The 19,346-nt window shown below is 42.9% G+C and overlaps 1 protein-coding gene across 1 annotated transcript in view; it reads left to right on the top strand.

Moving 5' to 3' along the window:
- The window catches only part of cltca (clathrin, heavy chain a (Hc)), a 54,663-nt gene that overhangs the window by 17,805 nt on the left and 17,512 nt on the right, over positions 1 to 19,346 (top strand). The window contains exons 3-13 of the mRNA XM_056285538.1: positions 6,203 to 6,471; positions 6,668 to 6,829; positions 6,937 to 7,050; positions 7,407 to 7,580; positions 10,982 to 11,179; positions 13,556 to 13,756; positions 14,004 to 14,156; positions 15,598 to 15,720; positions 18,283 to 18,420; positions 18,541 to 18,705; positions 19,075 to 19,255. Coding sequence (XP_056141513.1) covers positions 6,203 to 6,471; positions 6,668 to 6,829; positions 6,937 to 7,050; positions 7,407 to 7,580; positions 10,982 to 11,179; positions 13,556 to 13,756; positions 14,004 to 14,156; positions 15,598 to 15,720; positions 18,283 to 18,420; positions 18,541 to 18,705; positions 19,075 to 19,255 — 1,878 coding nt within the window. The remainder of the gene's footprint in view (positions 1 to 6,202; positions 6,472 to 6,667; positions 6,830 to 6,936; positions 7,051 to 7,406; positions 7,581 to 10,981; positions 11,180 to 13,555; positions 13,757 to 14,003; positions 14,157 to 15,597; positions 15,721 to 18,282; positions 18,421 to 18,540; positions 18,706 to 19,074; positions 19,256 to 19,346) is intronic.

Here is a 19,346-nt window from a genome sequence, read left to right on the forward strand (position 1 = left end):
TTATTTTTCAAAGCCATCCAGCATGCCGAATTTTGCCTCAAGATGACACTGTTACGTAACCTCACACGAACAGGAACAACTTTTGGAACCGTGGAAACATAAAATCTGGGTGAAAATTAGTTTAAAAATCTGGGTATTTTTCGGTGAAAATCAGTAAAAACCGAAAATGCTGAGCCTTGAATAAACAGACATTGTCCATTGTATAAAACTACATTTTGATTTTTTTCTCTCTCGTTTATGTCAACATTCAGCTATATCAGTTTTCTGTTGTAGTTATATTGACCAACAAGTACACAAATTTTCTCCAGCATTTGTCATCTAATTATTTAGCAGTAGTATATTTTGATACTTTTTGTCCAGCAGCCATAATTGCTTTGACCCTTTTTGTTGTTTTTTGATTTTGTACTTTTGTGTTTTGTATGTTCTTTTTTTTTTCCTTTACTGCTTTCTTATGTGTATGCAGACGGTGAGTTGAAATTTATATTCTCCATTGTGGAAGTCTAAATCCTGTTTTTCAGTCACCATTCAAATTCTCACCCTGTTTAATCTCCATAAGTACACAAGCCCACCGGCTTCATTAGAAACACACAATCACTCTCAGGACGTTAATTCCACATAAACAAAGCCTTCATTCCCTCGTTTTCTAGTGTCAGCCGGGCCGTAGTTTTGCATTATAGTGTTATGACAATATTTTTCTAAATTGGCTCCGAAGGTTAGCAACATTTCTCTACAATATTAGAAGAGTATGCTTCACAATTTTTTTTTTTTAAATTTGAGTTCTAGATATCAATTTGGATCTTGTTAATGGTACTCTGTGGCACTGCTATGGAGAATATTAAGAGCTGCATAAACAGGATTTAGCTTTCACAGGCTTATAGCTTGCTGGCATTTCATCATTTTTATTAGATGTACAAGTAATTTTAGCACCTCTTTTAGTGGTGGAAATACACTGGGTGAAATTATGATTTTGTGACGGTTTAATTCCCAACAACTGGTGCCCTTTCCCATCATGATCCCCGTCTCCTCACTCCCATATCCCAGAAAAGGTTGTTGCCCAAACTGGCGCACTTTCACTTCTTCTTAGCAGTGATGTTTCACAATGTTTAGTTCTCTCTACACCAGTTTTTTCCCTGAGGCGGTTTTGACCGTGTCATCGTCCTAATTAGGAAAGTTTAGCAGAAAATTACCGACCGAGCCACGGACTTACTGTGCTGGAAGTCTGATGCCGTCTGTTAGCAGTATTGGTTTGATTCCATGTGTGGCTGGTGGGACATCTTACCATCCCAAGTGCTCCCAAATGAGCGGAGAGGCCACTGGAGAAGACCAGACCAGCCCACCAGAGTGTGATGGTTAGGTTTGCTGTGGTTTGATCGGTAGTTCAAGTGAAATGTTTTCCATTGCTGTCGGCTTACCAACTGGAGTCCTGTTTGTGTCTTCAGGTCTTGCTCCCCTGCCTGTTCACCTACTGTAATGGAGTTTGAAAAGCCTTTCAAGATCGCACCTTGCGCTAATTTTACATAGTTGAATTTTTGAATAGACATGTTTTATTTCTTCGGGGCTTTTCCTTATCACAGTCGAGGGTCTCGGGTGTTATACATTGTAATTGCATTGTACAACATGTAATTGTGATTATAAAGCCCTCTGAGAATAAATGTTGATTTAGGGATATAAAAATAAATCTGACTTGACAGTGAATTTCAAATTGATCTTTTTTTTTTCTTCTTTTTTTTTGTCAAAGTCCCTTTATGTGAAAACTCTGTTGATGGAGGGGGTCCCGATTTTGAAAACTTAAGTAAATATCTAATAAATGTTCATCCTCATATTTTACTCGGTCCATCTCCCTGGGGTGATTGTTTTATCAGTTGCTTTCCTGTGGCTTGTCAAGCTCATATTCATCTGTCAGAAGCAGCAACAATCCAAACTAAAATGTTTTTCTGTGAACATGCTGCGAGGCCATCAGCTGTGCGTGTTTAACAGTGAGAAGTAAAGACAGACAGGATATCCAGCCATGGTATGGGTTCTTTTGGCTGTGGCGGTAGCATTAGAGACATGGGTAAATGATCAGAGGATTGCTGCAGGTTTGAACCCTGGTTGGGAAATTCTGCGTGGGGTCAAACATACATTGAATAAGGGCTGAATCCCTGCTGTGCTTCTCATTGGACAGCGGCACAGTAGTGCGGTTGTGTGCTGCGGCGCTCCAGCATGATAGCGCTGGTCTGGGTGCAACTCCCTCCCCCCTGTGACTTCAGGGAAGGGGAGGACAGGATGTGTTTTGGACGAGCCCTTTGAAGTGGTTATGCTTTGTCCCCATGCAATCTGGGTACATAGTACAGCGTGCGACTCTGGCTTGCCTGCTAACATTTATAGAGTTGTAGCTCAGCTCTGACAAGCATGTGATACCTGGAACAGAGCAGGTCAACGCATTTAATGACTCGCATGAAGCCTGGTTAAATATTAAATGGAAGATTTAGTTGCAGAGAAGCAAATTCACATCAGTTCTGGCCAGCATAAACTGCGGGGCTGTGCAGAGTTGGTTGTGTTTATGTTAATGTGAGTTTTTCATTACCCTTATTGACAGTGGAATGATGAGCTAAGCGATGTATAGAGAGCTCCAGCACAACATTAGCTAACCTGTTAGCATCCATCTCCTCCTCACTAATCTACATTGAGTCAGAGTAGCCCCCCCCCTCCTCCTCTCCCTTCCTTCCCCGCCGCCTTTACCTTCCCTGCTCACTCTACCATATGATACTTTTCACCCGACCCTGTCATGGGACCCAGCATCAGCGTCTAACGTCTATCTTGGAACCCTGTTTGAAGGGCGGACTCAACATGCACACACACAGACCTCCCAATGCCTTTCTGTGATTCAAACAAAACTAAATTTGCTCGCTCTCTGTAATTTGGCTGCTGCTGCAAATGGTACATTTGACATTTGCTCTGCTGCTTTGTCATTCTTTAATCTCATGATTCAGTGATGGCAAAATGATTTTCAAGGTTGTGCCAAGGCGTTGGTCTCTGCTTCTTCCTCTCTGTATTGATGTACCGAATAATGAACAAACAGGCAATTCACACTGCTTCTTAATACGGCTTTAGCTCACAAAATTCATCTAAACTAATATTATAAAGAATACAGGTGAGTGAATCTTTTTTTAAGCATTCAGCCACTACTGAGTTATCCTTAGAACACCATTAACCTCTGTTTTAGAGAAGCCGGCTTAATTTTATTCGAGACCTTTTCTCTTAGTACTGCAAATCCTCTTTAACCTATTGTATTGCAATTTATTTGTGTCCATAGATTTTTTTTTTTCTTGGTCCTGTTAGCCATCCTATTTTCTTGCATAGTTTACTGGGTTACAAATGTTTGCCCTTTTGTGAATTCTTGTTTCTTCTTTATCCTTTCATCACTGGCTTGTTTCTTTATAAAGGGTGCTGAGTTTGAGGGGTGGGCCATGTAGGCAGCTGGAATTACCACACATGATCAATACCCAGAAAAATTATTTTACTGTGTTGTGGTCATTTTAACACATTTCAGTAATTGCATTTATGCTTGCTAAATACATTTAGAAGTATATGTTTCTTTGGCCAAATTATGTCTGATGGTACAGTGGAGGCATATGCAAATAAAGTTTATTATTATTATTATACAGTGGGTACAGAAAGTCACTACTCCCTTTCAAAATGTTCCCCTCAAAGTGTTGTTGCCTCACGACTCAAAAAGAAAACGTGTAAAATCAAACTCTTTCTATCTTTAAGTATGTATTGGACTTAACAACCTCAAGTGAAAGGCAACCAATGAATCTGAAAAGTAATTGAAAATATAGAACTAGAAAACAATCAGTAACAACAAACAGAAATTAGAGTAACTAAGTGGATAAGAGAACAACCCTTGAGTTTGATTTTGTTGGAAGCATCTTTTGCTTCAGTTGAAGCCTTGAGTCTTAAAAGCATTTCTTCTTGTCTTTCAGCCATTGTACAGTCGCTTTGACTGTGTGCTTCAGGTCATTTTTTATGTTGAATGGTGAACCGTCCTCCCACTTAAACTCTCTGGCAAAGGGCTGCAAGTTGTTGCAAGAACTTGTCAGTATTTTGCACCATTCATTTTCCTTTGTAACCTGACAAGTGTCTGAATCCCTGATGCTGGCAAGTAACATCCCCACAAAGGGATGTTGCCACTGCTGTGTTTCACTGTGGCCGTGGTGGTCTTTTGGTGATGACACAATTGGTTTGTTTTGGGTTTTTTTTTAGATTATTTTTCTTCCCAATTGTATGCGGCTAATTACCCCACTCCTCCGAGCCATCCCAGTCACTGCTCCACCCCCTCTGCTGATCCAGGGAGGGCTGCAGACTACCACATGCCTCCTCTGATACATGTGGAGTCTCCAGCTGCTTCTTTTCACCGGACAGTAAGGACTTTCACCAGGGGGACGTAGCACGTGGGAGGATCATACTGTTCCCCCCAGTCCCCCTCCCCCTGAACAGGCGCCCCCAACCGACCAGAGGAGGCGATAATGCAGTGACCAGAACACATACCCACAACCGGCTTCCCACCTGCAGACATGGCCGATTGTGTCTGTAGGGATGCCCAACCAAGCCGGAGGTAACATGGGGATTCAAACTGGGATCCCTGTGTTGGTAGACAACGGAATAGACCACTATGCTACCTAGACGCCCTCATATTGAATTTTTTTTGCTTTCAGAGCAAAAAATTCAATTTTGGTTTATCTGACCACCACATGTTTTGTTGCTTGGCCTCAGAATCTTTGCTTGTTGGCAAAGCTCAAAGTGAGACATAATGTGACCCATTTTGAGGAGTGTCTTTGTTGCTTGCAACCCTCCCCAAAAGGCCAGATTTATGGAGTGCCTGTCATATTGTTATCGTAACACATATTGACCAGTCTTTGCCATAAGGTCAAATAGCTCCTACAGAATTGCCTGTGGCCTCTTAATAGCATCTCTGATTGGTGTCCTCCTTGTTCTCTCATCCAGTTAAGACGGACAGCCTAAAATTTCCGGGTGGTGCCATACACCTTCACATCTTTATGATGATCTTGACTTTGCACCGACGAATATTTAAAGACCATCTCCAGACTTGAATCTTTCCGCAACTTGATTTTTAGAGTCATTTTGAAAGCATCTTTCTGCCCATAGTGGATTGCTCTGGAATACTATATCAGTGAAGTTCTCAAGGAATAGTTGTTTCTTATTCTGAAATAAAATCAGTACAACTGATGTCAGTTGGCATCCAGTTTGCTTGCTATGTGATCTTGAAGGTAATCGGTTGTGTCCGAGCATGTTTACAATTTTGATTCAAAGCGGGTTAAAACGCCTTATCCAAATAAGGACATAATGCCATAAACAAAGGCCTTTTTAAAATAAGATGTTTTACTGCTTAATTTTGGTAGATTTTTAGAATTTTCAGTTGGGTATTGTAGGTTACTATGTGTAAGTAAAGGTGTTTTTTTTTTCTCCAAGGTGTAAGGCAACAAAAGTTGCTTAAAAGGAGTGGTGACTTTCTTTACCAACTGTATTTGCATTTGGTTATTCAGACTCAGACAAACAAAGGAGAACCTCCCCCCTTTTTTATGTATCGTAGCCAATATGCAGACCAAGAGGACTTTAATTACTATCCCTGGCGCAGCACTAGCTCATTGCATTACAAGTAAAACCTCAATGCATTCTGTTAATATGAAGTTAGCTGTGATTCCTTGCCTTGAGAAAAGAGAAGCAATCTATAGCTATAGGCTACAGGCTATTGTAAGCTGTAGTTACTTCTGGACAAGATAATCTCCAGTCTTATGGACAAGATAATCTCCAGTCTTATAGACAGGATAATGGTGGACATGTAGCCCACCTAAGATGCTGTAATTTTTCCCTACTTGCCATTTATTCAATGTAAATTTCCTCCAATAAAAAAGTTTGAGCCGTACTTAAGAATTGGGCCAGTTTTACAGCATGATCAGCACCCTACCCTTATCTTTTGGTCACGGTGTCCTTCCCTGATAATCTCTGAGCCATGACTACCAGTTCTCTTTTTCAAGTGGAATATGGGTTTGACTTGACTTTTCCCTGTGTGTATACATTTCTGGCCAGCGATGATGCTAATATGCATATATATATATGCATGTGTGTGGTGCTGCATTCTCACATGAAGCCTTAACAAGCCATTCCATGCCTGGGCTCCTGCCTCTTTCTCCTTTCACAGCTGCCAAAACCCTTCAGATCTTCAACATTGAGATGAAGAGTAAAATGAAGGCACACACTATGACGGACGACGTCACTTTCTGGAAATGGATTTCGCTCAACACAGTGGCACTTGTGACTGACAATGCTGTTTACCATTGGAGTATGGAGGGCGACTCGCAGCCCGTCAAAGTCTTTGATCGTCACTCGAGCCTGGCGGGCTGCCAGATCATCAACTACCGCACGGATGCTAAGCAGAAGTGGCTCCTGCTTATTGGCATCTCAGCCCAAGTAACTGGCTTTTTCATATTTTTATGACTAACACACAGCTTTGATACGCAACTGTACCTATCTAGCAAGGCACAGAGTCACACTGCAGGACATTAGATCAGACTTATTTGTAAACGGTGCACCCATACTACTGATCGCAGGTTGTTTTGCTGTCTTTATTTTCATTCTGAGTGTCCCCTCCCCTCCCCCCTTTCAGCAAAATCGTGTTGTAGGAGCCATGCAACTGTACTCTGTAGACCGGAAGGTGTCTCAGCCTATCGAGGGCCACGCTGCCAGCTTCGCCCAGTTCAAGATGGAGGGGAATACAGAAGAGTCCACCCTGTTCTGCTTCGCTGTCAGAAGTCAGGCTGGGGGAAAGGTGATGATAACGCCTTAATGAAAACGGCATTTAAGTGGGAAAGGCAATGCCTTTGGGGAATCTCCAAGGAGTGTATCAAATTCTTTTGTGCACTTTTTACAATACAGTTGCACATCATTGAAGTCGGGACCCCGCCAACTGGCAATCAGCCGTTTCCAAAGAAAGCGGTTGATGTTTTCTTCCCTCCAGAGGCACAGAATGATTTCCCTGTGGCCATGCAGGTACAGAAAATATAAAATGGGCTCTGTTGGAGGTGTTTGAGGTCGAGTGTCTTGTTGAGTGTGTCGCACCTTTACTTTATAAGTGACAGTGCTCACTTTCAAAATAGTAATGTATTGCTTGTGGGTGTGTGTCAGATATCCGGACACCAGTTTTCTATTTTTGTTGAGCTTTCATTCCCAGGGAATGAAACTATTAACCATCCTTTTACTGATCCTCTAGTAGGCGAATCTAGTGACAGAACTGCTGTTGAATTGTATTACTTAATGGTCAAACAGAAATATGCCATCTTAAAATGTACTGCACTCTTTCGGGGACAGCTTTTCTGTAAGATTTTCACCTTCTTGTTTTTCCTCAGATAAGCTCCAAACAGGATGTCGTTTTCCTAATCACCAAATATGGCTACATCCACCTGTATGACCTGGAGACAGGCACCTGCATCTACATGAACCGGATCAGTGGGGAAACCATCTTTGTCACCGCCCCGCACGAGGCCACCTCGGGCATCATTGGGGTCAACAGGAAGGGACAGGTACAAATGTCAGCCTCTGCACATCTCCCTTATGTGACCTGATGCTATGGGAGTTAAAACGATACTGATGTGTGTCAGAGCTGCTGAGTAAAGGTGGTGATAGTGTATGTTTGAATCCTTTTATTATGTTGAGGCTGCACCCAACCAAACACAACCCAGTGTATTCTTTATTAGAAATCCACCTGTTCAATGTCACCAAACATCTCGCATAACAAAAGACCCTGAGTAGAAGAGAACCACATCTGCCACCCCTCACCTCCCCTGTCACATCTGTAGTCACATTTTTCAAGAGAAGTAGATAGTTTGAATATTAGTAATAGTAATATGAATTAATATAACAATATTACCACGTGGAACATCAAAAGTCGTTTTTAGGAATGTTGTCTTTGTTTTTCTATCGTAATCAAGTAAGCTCAGACTTTGCCACGAAGCATTATAAATAATCCAAGGTATCGTGTTTCTCACAGAGAGAGGGAGAAGGTTGCGTCTATCTGCCATTGTAAGTTTGTACCATTGGGGAGAATTGGATCCAGCCAGCTGATAAATAATGTTACAGCCAGGCCACACACCACATTAATAATTGAGCGAGGAACAGAAAGCTGATCTGGGGCAGTGACGGACCTGGCTTGATGGGGCGATGGCGTCTGCCTCCTCAGTTGCTCTTGCAAACACACACACACACACACACAGGCAGTGATCTAAGCAATAATATGCCGCTGTTTTCTTGGCCTGTCTCTGTTAACAGCCTGACATGGGAATCTTAAATCCTCTGCTGTCTTGGGAACATCTATTTTTCCCCCTCCCTTCTTTGGAGCCCAAGTATGTCGAGGTTTACTGGAAATGAACAGAAACCATTCAAGTCCACTTTGAGGCTTCACGGCTCCTTGTTGGGCTGACCAGTCAAAGTAGTAACAAATGTGTGTACGCGCATGTGCCGCAAATCTGTGTGGTTATGAGCGACTTCCCTGTTGGAAGTCATGGAGTTTTTCTCCTCTGCTTTGTGTGTGTTTGCATGCGTCTCAGTGCCACGGCCTTTGATGCTGTGCTTTTGCTATGCCGTTGGGTCTGGCCTGGCCTTAAGATGGGAGGATCCCTGAGCTGTAGTGCTTTGCTGCTGCTCCGCACAAACCACAGAGAGAGAAGAGATGGGGGAGGGGGGGGTGACAGAGGGGAAAAAAAGCCTACTTACCCCCTCAGCACGTGGCATGCAGTGGGAGGCACTGCCTGGTGCCCTCAGTCCTCTTGGTGCTGACGCTCCCCTCCAATCACAGGCGTCTCCTCTGTCTACGTCAGCAAGGCAGAGTCCTGAGTTGTCAGTTTCTGTTCGACACAGCATGCATGCGTGCATTTGTGTGCCAGTGTACCAACCCATACTCCCACACATCTGTTTTAAAGACCGCGTCCTCTTCAACAGTGCAACTGCATACTTGTTTGTTTGTTTTTTCCTGCCCATCGTGCTCATCATTACAGTTCAGAGAAAGTAAGGGCTAAAGACAAAAGATTCCACGAGATTTTGTCTGTCATGTGTTAGGTCATATCTGGGTGACTGAGGCCTTTGCCCCCCCCTTTTCTTGTCAGAGGATGCTTTTTTGGTGTAAGACTGACAGTCAGCCCCAGTTTGACTCACACTACCTTTTTTCTCTCTCTACCTTTAACCATTACTGAGGTCAATGCCAGCTTCTCGTAGTCCTTGGATTTCTGCCACCTCCCCCACTGCAGTCCAGTTAATGTGGTGCTGAGTGGAGATGGCCATTTCTACAGAGAGCTTTATTTTACCTCCGATTTCTCACCATTTCTTCCATCTCAACTGCCCCCAGTTAGTCCACACATACTGTGATCGCGAAGTGACCTTACTTAGTGATGGGACAAATGAGGTTTATTCACGAGTGTCCGTAGCTCAACCACTGACCTGGTAGTTTATTTTATAGCCTTCCTTCATCCATTCAATGCAACTTCTAGTTTCACGTCCTCTCTCTCACACACACACGTCAAACCCACCACAACAACCCAGCATTACACTGACCCAGTCAGACTGCATTTTCCATTCAGCTGCCTCAGCCTGGGTTGGGCACCATGTACGAGTTTAATGCTAATGTGCTCATATCCGAACACAATTGAGCTTACTTACTCTTTCAACTTCAGGCCCACTGGGGGAACACAATGCATGGTGAATTATCCTTGCATGGTGTAGAAGATGTTTAGTTAAGTTTAAGGAGGCATCGGCCTGAAGTGCTCCCTCTTTTTGATGCTTATGGCCTCTGGCATAGCCTCAACTGGGCGTTTGCTAAGTGCAATAGTGTAAACGGCTGCATTTCAAAGTAGCCATTCAAAAACTTCCCTGGGCATTCTGGGGAAGGTGGGGCATTTGACTTCATGGGTGTTCTGCCTCTTATATGATTGGCCGACCATCCCTATGAGATGTTTTCATAAACAAGGTGACTGGTTTGGTGACAAGACACAAAGTCAAAGTACTTGGTGCATCACTGACAAAAGCAGCCCCCTGCAGCAGGCACATACACAAACATGATTGTGTGTGTGTGTGTTTTTTGTTTTGTTTTTTTATCCCCCACACACACACACACACACACACACTTTTCTACCGAATTGTACCCGTCCAATTACCCCACTCTTCCAAGCCATCCCGGTCACTGTTCCACCCCCTCTGCTGATCCGGGGAGGGCTGCAGACTACCACATGCCTCCTCCCGTACATGTGGAGTCACCAGCAGCTTCTTTTCACCTGATAGTGAGGAGTTTCATCAGGAGGACATAGCACGTGGGAGGATCGCGCTATTCCCCCCAGTTCCCTCTTCCCCCCCAACAGGCACCCCGACTGACCAGAGGAGGCACTAGAGCATCGACCAGGACACATACCCACATCTGGCTTCCCACTCGCAGACACAGCCAATTGTGTCTGTCCGATCAAGCTGGAGGTAACGCGGGGATTCGAACTGGTGATCCTCGTGTTGATAGGCAACGGAATAGACCGCTACGCTACTCGGATACCACGATTGTGTTCTTTGTTTACCCTTGATGCTGTGGATTGCCTTACATGCTGAAACCCTTTGCAAGCAATACATAGTTGTAACGTGACCCTATAAATGGGTTTCTAAAAATGTATTCCAGTGTAAAAACAGGAAGCAACACCGTCCCATAAACACTAACAAACAAAACAGCACAATAGTAGCAGTTGACGATACTGAACGGGAGGTTGAACAAAACCGTTCAACTATTCCGAAATGTTCTTTTGAAATATTTTGAATAAAACATCAAAATGCGAGTTGCCTGATTATAAGTTCCCCCCATTCTGTTTTCTACTGTCCTGCAAAAAGCTCCATATATCTTCCATCCACGCCCACAATGTACATGTATCTGAAATTTCTCCCCCCCTTTTGTGATCAGGTGCTGTCTGTCTGTGTAGAGGAGGAGAACATCATCCCATACATCACCAATGTGCTGCAGAACCCAGATTTAGCCCTGCGCATAGCCGTCCGCAACAATCTGGCCGGGGCTGAGGAGCTTTTTGCCCGCAAGTTTAACAACCTGTTTGCAGGGGGCAACTACTCGGAGGCTGCCAAGGTGGCTGCTAATGCACCAAAGGTAAATCCTCATTTCCACCCCATCACCAGTATCCTGTAATCAGGTGTTGAAGTTTCAGTTTTGTAACATGTGCTCTCCCAAATAAACCTGTTACCAAACTAGGGCTGCACGATATTGGAAAAAACTCACATTGCAATATTTTTTTTCTCTGCAATATATATTGCGATATGAAAAAATACAGGATTGTCACCAGATGACTTGATAGCTCTAAGTGGAAAGAATGAATCATACTAGAATGACTGAGAGGGTTTTGTGAGGGAGTTGTTGAGAAGTTGTGAAATGGGAGTAGGGCTGTCAATGTCTATACCAAATTCAAATATATATAGCCGAATTGTGTAAAAAAACAAAAAAAACAGACATTCGAGTGTGAAAATTGATATTTGTTTGTGAAAAAAATAGCAGCACTACCACAGCTGTCTGTCTTGCGAGGGAGGGCCTTGGGCGCAGCACTGAATACGCTGCATGATGGACAGGAGTCACACATCACTTTCATTGGTTGAAAATTAAATTTAGGTCAAGCGCAAACGAGCGAATAATCCAACAACTGTGGTGAAGATGGCAGAGAGTTCACAACCCCACTTTCCCACAGAGAGAGGGATTTTCACTCTGAACAATCTTAAAAAAAAAAAACCGTTTGGAAATACTTCAGATTTTAATTCCTTTTGCACCAAACTCTTGCTCAGCAAAGATGGAAAAATACTATTAAATGGTTTATTTAAACCAGTATGACTATTGCTTAGTCTATATAAAAATTAGGCTTTCAAATAACACATCAAGTACGAATCATTCATCTCGCTCCGAGAGACGGCACGTTTTCACTCGAGCACAGAGAGAGAGACGGGCGTATGGTCTTTAATGGCGTTTTACGGTATAGGACATTATTTTATTTGTTTATTTTGTAATGTGTAAGTAGACCTTAAAAGACATGTTTATGTTGAAGTAAATATACCTATACAAGTAGTTATGTCTCTCATTGTATCGGTTTGCCCTCTTATGGACATATTGCACAAAAATATATTCGAATGGGTTCGAACCTATGTGTTTTTTTAGAAGGAATAATCGAACGTAATTTTTGGGCAGTGTTGACAGCCCTAAAAGTGAGCAGTGCCTTTTTTTGCCTTTCATACGGGAAGACAAGCAAATGGAGCCGGACAGACAACGCGGAGAGACGGCCGACAATAGTGATGTGCGGGTCGGTTCTGATGTCATCCGAATCCACATGTACACATCATCCACCTGCTACCCAACCAAACGAATTATTTTCTCCAATTTTGAGACCCGCACCCAGTCACATTGCCCTTATTTCTCACTAGGATATGTGCAAGTGTGATGATATATTTACACCATGTTTTGTGGCTATCCTATCTATACCTACATAGACCGCTTTGCAGCTGTTGCATAGGACATACCCAGCACTTCACTCGTCCCACACACAACAGCCCTTCCTTTCTCCTATTTTAATTTTCTCTCAGTTCTTTTTTGCCTCCATCGCTGCTTAAGGCAAATGGATGCCCCAGTGGAAGTCTAGTCTGCTAATTCATGCCCGACAAAAAAATGAAGCTTAAAATATGTTGACGTTTTAGAGAATGTAATTAATATTTCCCTCATTAATTATGTATTATTTCATCCACCAGCAGCCCATCCGCTATTAGTCAGTGTTAATTTTTATGACTCGGCCCACCCAATTCACAGACTAACTGCTGTGCCCGCAGATATAACTGCGATCCACACATGGCCGAGAAGCGGACGAACACGTCAACGGGTCATTTGTTTAAGCGGAGCGAGAAATGACGAGATTCTGAGTATTAAATAGGAGTAAATCATGTTGTCAGACAGACTTCTCTTGTAGATTAGTCATGGAAAATGGGAACTGTGCAAGTTTTGCTGTTGTATCAAGCAGCAAAAAGTTGTAGCGGAGTTGTTTGAGTCAGTTTGCCATACTTCACATCAATGTGACCGTTGCACATACGCACAATCCAATGACGATGCTAAAACAATAAATCGTGCAGCCGTATACCTAACCTATTTGAGAAAGGAGCAACTTTACATTGACTCTATCGGTAGTAATTCTTAATAATCTATTTTAAAATAATATAATCCCATGTTGTGTTCCTCTGCCCCTGAATTAACCACTTTTGGTCCATTGATTGCTTGCTGAACATTCAGAGAAGTAACAGTATTACGTTGTCTTAATCCCCAAGACCAAACATTTTATTTGTGGGTGTTGCTGTATTTTGCTTTGCGATCAAGAAACTGACATTATTCAAGCTTGTATCAGCTGGATATCCTCATCCGCCAGTGAGTTTGAATTGCAGCTGACCTCTTTGACCTATGACACATCCCTTCCTCCCTCTAAATCCAAATCCCACCCTCTAGGGTATCCTGCGTACCCCAGACACCATTCGTCGTTTCCAGAGCGTGCCAGCTCAGCCGGGCCAGACTTCCCCCCTGCTCCAGTACTTTGGCATCCTGCTGGACCAGGGTCAGCTCAACAAGTTTGAGTCCCTGGAGCTGTGCAGGCCTGTGCTCCAGCAGGGACGCAAGCAGCTTCTGGAGAAGTGGCTCAAAGAGGACAAGGTATTCCAGATTGTTATCACAACCTCCTCTCACAGGAAAAGAGTTTTCCTGAACTGCCTGTGTGTTTACATTACTCTTCTGTTATCTTGGGTGATGTCAGGCCATCCATTATGCAAGGCATTTGTGGAGTTTTCCTCCTCGAGCTACAGAGTGGGCTACTTAAGAAACATGGGTGGATCCATCAAAATATTCCAGTTTGTGATTATTCTGGTTGACAGTGATGATTGTATTCCCTATCTTTTTACAGCTGGAGTGTTCTGAGGAGCTGGGTGACTTGGTGAAGGCAGTGGACCCCACCTTGGCACTCAGTGTATACCTAAGGGCTAACGTCCCCAACAAAGTCATCCAGTGCTTTGCAGAGACTGGCCAGTTCCCCAAGATTGTCCTTTATGCCAAGAAGGTATGTCTGCTGGCAATGCAATTTGAGCTCTTTCCAATTAACACTAGAACGACCAAGGGCGTCATTTTGATGGTTTTGGATTTTCAAAGTTTAATAACTCTGTGTGGGGGGGGGGGGTACAGACCTGCCGCCCCCTGAATGCTCCCAAAATTGAATATATTTGCACTAAGATGAGTTTTAGATTAATTGCACAAAAAAAGTTATGATAAGATCTACATAAAACGACCATGAGTCGTCAAAAAGAAAGCTCGTAATTTGCGCGTGATCGTGCGCCTCGTGTCACTATGTTTGACATGTGTTGGTCGCATCATTTCTTTCGTGAAGTTCATTGCACTGTCCAAAAACACACTAGTGTTCTCCAGTGCAGAGAAATAGTCTAAACTTGATTTCTGATTATGTCCAACATGTCTGGTTACAGACGCCGCTACAGAAGCACCATGACTACCACCGAGGCATTGCAGTATTTACAGGCGTTGGACAGCGGCCATTTTAAGTTGTTTGAAAAATAGTATTAAAAGTTGTTAGAATTTTATTTTTGGTGTTAGTCGTTTCTTAACAGACTAACATATGCAATGCATTAATGTCTCAACTGGGTATTTATCTTGACGGAATATAGAGTGGAAAAACCGTGGGCGGCCGCCCACGGTCGTTCTAGTAGTTTTTAAGTTCCGGTTGTTGTTTGGCACTGTTTCAGTGGTTATTTTCAGTTTTTTTAACATTTGATGTTTTATAGGCCTTGTTACATTTGTTAGATTAGCAATATGTGTTTTCCGTTTGGTTTTTCAGGTAATATTTTCACTTTTTCAATTTTGCTATTCAAGTTCGACCATGTCTCTCTGAAGTTTCAATTGTTTAAAAATAGTATTATAGTTGCTAAAATTTTAATTTTGGTGTCAGTCGTTTCCTAACAGACATACTGACATATGCAATGCATTAATATCTCAATTGGGTATTTATCTTGACAGAATATAGTGTTAAAAACCGGCAGTTATTTTGACCGTCCATGGTCATTTTAGGTAGCTCTTCCCCGTCAGGTTGTTTTTGTAAGTACTATGTCATAGAAACTATTTATCAAGACTTAGTAAAGCCCTCCCCAGACACTGAATACACAGTTGTAAGCGACTTTAAAAGTGCTATATAAGTTTGATTTATTATTATTGTTATTATTATTAATATTAATATTTAGGGGAAGTGTGATCCTGATGATAAAGGTGTGGTAGTGTTATGTGCCATATTATGCATCTGTCTCTTATGCTGAATGTGTTTATCATGCTGTGAAGGAAGTGCACCTTGCTGTAAATGGCTATTGGACTTACAGGAAATGTGTTTGGTCATGAACAGTCATTATTTGACCTTCTCATTTCTGCTGGGGGTTTAAATCAAAAGCTTAAAAATCACACTGTGTAGTAGATGAACTCTTTTGTGGTGTTTCTGGTTCTAGGTGGGCTATACTCCAGATTGGATCTTTCTCCTGAGGAATGTGATGCGGATCAACCCAGAACAGGGCTTGCAGTTCGCTCAGATGCTGGTCCAAGATGAAGAGCCCCTTGCTGATATCACACAGGTCAGAGGGTGGGAATCCTGATCTGTCAGGAATTCTTGGTCCTTTCTTTAACCATAGCCTCAAAACTTGGGCCAAGCAAAGGTTCACTGCTGTCCAGTTTTATAATGTTTTGGGTGCTGATTGTACCTGTGAGAGTGGTTATTGCCGCTGGTCGAGCTTGACATTTATGCCTGGATAGATAAGATGCACATCCATGTTGATGCCTTCCACTGCAAGCTCCTTGTACTGTAAATGTCAATACCTGACGCAACATTCTGTACTGCCAGCAGTGCTGCATTGGCCGGTTACATGGTTATGAATAAAACACATTGCAAGAGGCTCTCTGGGGCTCCTGAAAGAAGAAATGTTACTGAGCCAAAAATGATCAGGGTTTAACTGGCTTAAATGTTACCTCGTGACCATGTTTGGTACAGTTTCAAGGCAGTGTGTGGTCCTGGTCTGGGCATCTGCTCAATTTGATTCTAACATTGGTGCTTTACTGGTGCAAAGTATGTGACAGGAGTCTGAACTCTAACCTAAAAGGAGACACTGCACAAACATAGCAGTGGAATAAAGTAATGGAAGAAATGGCTATAACAGTGGTAACAATGATGATAACGTTAAAGTAATTGAGGGCAATTAAGTAATGACAATAACGATAACATTGAAATCAACAAGTTTAATATAAGGCATTTTTAAAAAAATCAAATTTGCATTGTGCTTTAAATAAAGGCAAACATATTCAAAAATAAATCAAGTAAAGTAAGAGAAGCAGAAGATACAAGACTTGGCAAAAAGGCAAGAAAGAAAATAGTAGTTAAAAAACACAGTTGGATATGTCATTGGGGTAAAAACAAATCTATGAAAATTAAATTAGAGATTTGAACTATGATAACGCATAGAATTCAAGACATCACCCAGGATGATGTGCAGAGCTGTAGTAACTACGGAGGTATAAAGTTGATCAGCCACAGCATGAAGATATGGGAAAGAGTAGTGGAAGCTAGGTTAAGAGGAGAGGTGATGATTAGCGAGCAGCACTATGGTTTCATGCCACGAAAGAGCACCACAGATGTGATGTTTGCTTTGAGAATGTTGATGGAGAAGTATAGAGAAGGTCAGAAGAAATTACATTATGTCGAGGAGGTGTGGTATTGTATGAGGAAGTCGGGAGTGGCAGAGAAGTATGTAGGAGTGGTGCAGGATATGTATGAGGGCAGTGTGACAGTAGTAAGTTGTGGTAGGAGTGACAGATGGGTTCAAGGTGGAGGTGGGATTACATCAAGGATCGGCTCTGAGCCCTTTCTTGTTTGCAATGGTGATGGACAGGTTGACGGACAAGATCAGGCAGGAGTCTCCGTGGACGATGATGTTTGCAGATGACATTGTTATTTTTAGTGAGAGTAGGGTCAGGTTGAGGACAGCCTGGAGAGGTGGAGATATGTACTGGAGAGAGGAATGAAAGATGGAAAACATGCGTGAACGAGAGGGAGGACAGTGGAATGGTGAAGATGCAAGGAGTAGAGGTGACGGAGGTGGATGAGTTTAAATACTTGGGGTCAACTGTCCAAAGTAACAGGGAGTGTGGAAGAGAGGTGAAGAAGAGAGTGCAGGCAGGGTGGAATGTATGGAGAAGTGTCAGGAGTGATTTACAACAGAAGGGTACCAGCAACAGTTAAAGGGAAGATTTACAAGGTGATTGTGAGACCAGCTATGTTAGATGGTTTGGAGACGGTGGCACTGATGAAAAGACAGGAGGTGGAGCTGGAGGTGGCAGAGTTGAAGATGCTAAAGTTTTTGTCAGGAGTGACGAAGGAGGACAGGATTAGGAACGATTATATTAGAGGGACAGCTCAGGCAGGATGGTTTGGAGACAAAGCAAGAGAGGCAAGATTGAGATGATTTGGACATGTGTGGAGGAGAGATGCTGGGTATATTGGGAGAAGGATGCTGAAGATGGAGCTGCCAGGGAAGAAGAAAAGAGGAAGGCCAAAGAGGAAGTTTATGGATGTGGTGAGGGAGGACATGTGGCTGGTGGGAGAGAGGAAGATGCAGAAGACAGGAAGAGCTGGAAACGGATGAGCCGCTATGGCGACCCCTAACGGGAGCTGCCAGAAGTAGTAGTAGTAGAGAAATATGATAAAGCGTGGCAGCATCCAGAACCGAGATACTCTGATGGCAAAAAGTCTTATTTCTTGACAATAAAACTGCTAAGAAGGGCCCGACCTGAGGCCGAAATGCAGCATGAAAAGACTGTGTACCTTAAAAATTATCAGTGTAATCTTAAAAAATCAATTCTAAACCTAAAGGAAACTAGTGGACAGATGCCTGAGTTGGAGTGATTGCAATACATCTGTTTGTATGTTGAGTTACAGTATAAGTTTAGTAATTCTGTTTATTATATATTAAAATCCTATTTAATTTTGTGCAAACATGAATGAGGCTGTGATGAGATAAAGGCACGAATTTCAAGATTACTAAAGGACAAAACAGTGTGATTCTTCCATAGTATATTTAACACAACTGTATATCATGCAATACACTAGTTAAGTTGTCTACTTTGTTTCTCCGGGTGTCTGACAGATTGTGGATGTCTTCATGGAGTACAACCTCATCCAGCAATGTACCTCCTTCCTTCTCGATGCCCTGAAGAACAACAGACCTTCAGAAGGACCCCTGCAGACTCGCCTGCTGGAGATGAACCTCATGCATGCCCCGCAGGTAGGTGCACACACATGCACGCACAAATAAATGACACTTCTCAGGCCGCTTATGATTCTGGCATCCTCTGTTTCTGCCATCATCTCTCAGGTTTTCTAATTCTCTGTGTTGTGTATGTAGGTCGCTGATGCCATCCTGGGCAACCAGATGTTCACCAACTACGACCGTGCTCACATCGCCCAGCTGTGTGAGAAGGCTGGCCTCTTGCAGAGGGCTCTTGAGCACTACACTGACCTGTATGACATCAAGCGTGCTGTGGTGCACACGCACTTGCTCAACCCTGAGGTAGAATGCTAACTGGTTTCATATCTGGCTCTGTCCATCACACTCACTCTAAAAGCTTAATTTAGGTAAAAATGTTTAGAAAAACTGCATGTTTATATTGTTAGCCTGTGGAGAGCAGTGGCAGGATTTTTATACTTGCATATCGTGACACCAAGGGCCTGTTTAATAACATCACTATCCTCTGCTTTTGACTACTGAGCAGGTTCATCATATAGCGTCTTGACAGTTGTTGTGGAGTGAGAGAAATGGCAGTGCAGGTCTCTCTCTTCTGTCAGTGTGATTTTGCTATCCCGTTAAGGCTAGTTGAAATACATGATTAGTGTTCCTCTGGAGATCATGGTTGACTTTGGACCCTCTCGCCCCCTCTAGTGGCTGGTGAACTTCTTTGGCTCCCTATCAGTGGAGGACTCTCTGGAGTGTCTCAGAGCCATGCTGTCAGCTAACATTCGCCAGAACCTGCAGATCTGTGTCCAGGTGGCCTCCAAGTACCACGAGCAGCTTTCCACTCAGTCCCTCACAGAACTCTTTGAGTCCTTCAAGAGCTTTGAGGGTGAGATGCCAAACATCATTCTGGCACAAACCACTTAATTCCTTTGATTTCTTCATGTTCAGCACAAGTGTTGGGTGAACACAGCGTACCT

Source organism: Lampris incognitus, chromosome 8, assembly GCF_029633865.1.
Source record: "Lampris incognitus isolate fLamInc1 chromosome 8, fLamInc1.hap2, whole genome shotgun sequence".
NCBI classification, from domain to species: Eukaryota; Metazoa; Chordata; class Actinopteri; order Lampriformes; family Lampridae; genus Lampris; species Lampris incognitus.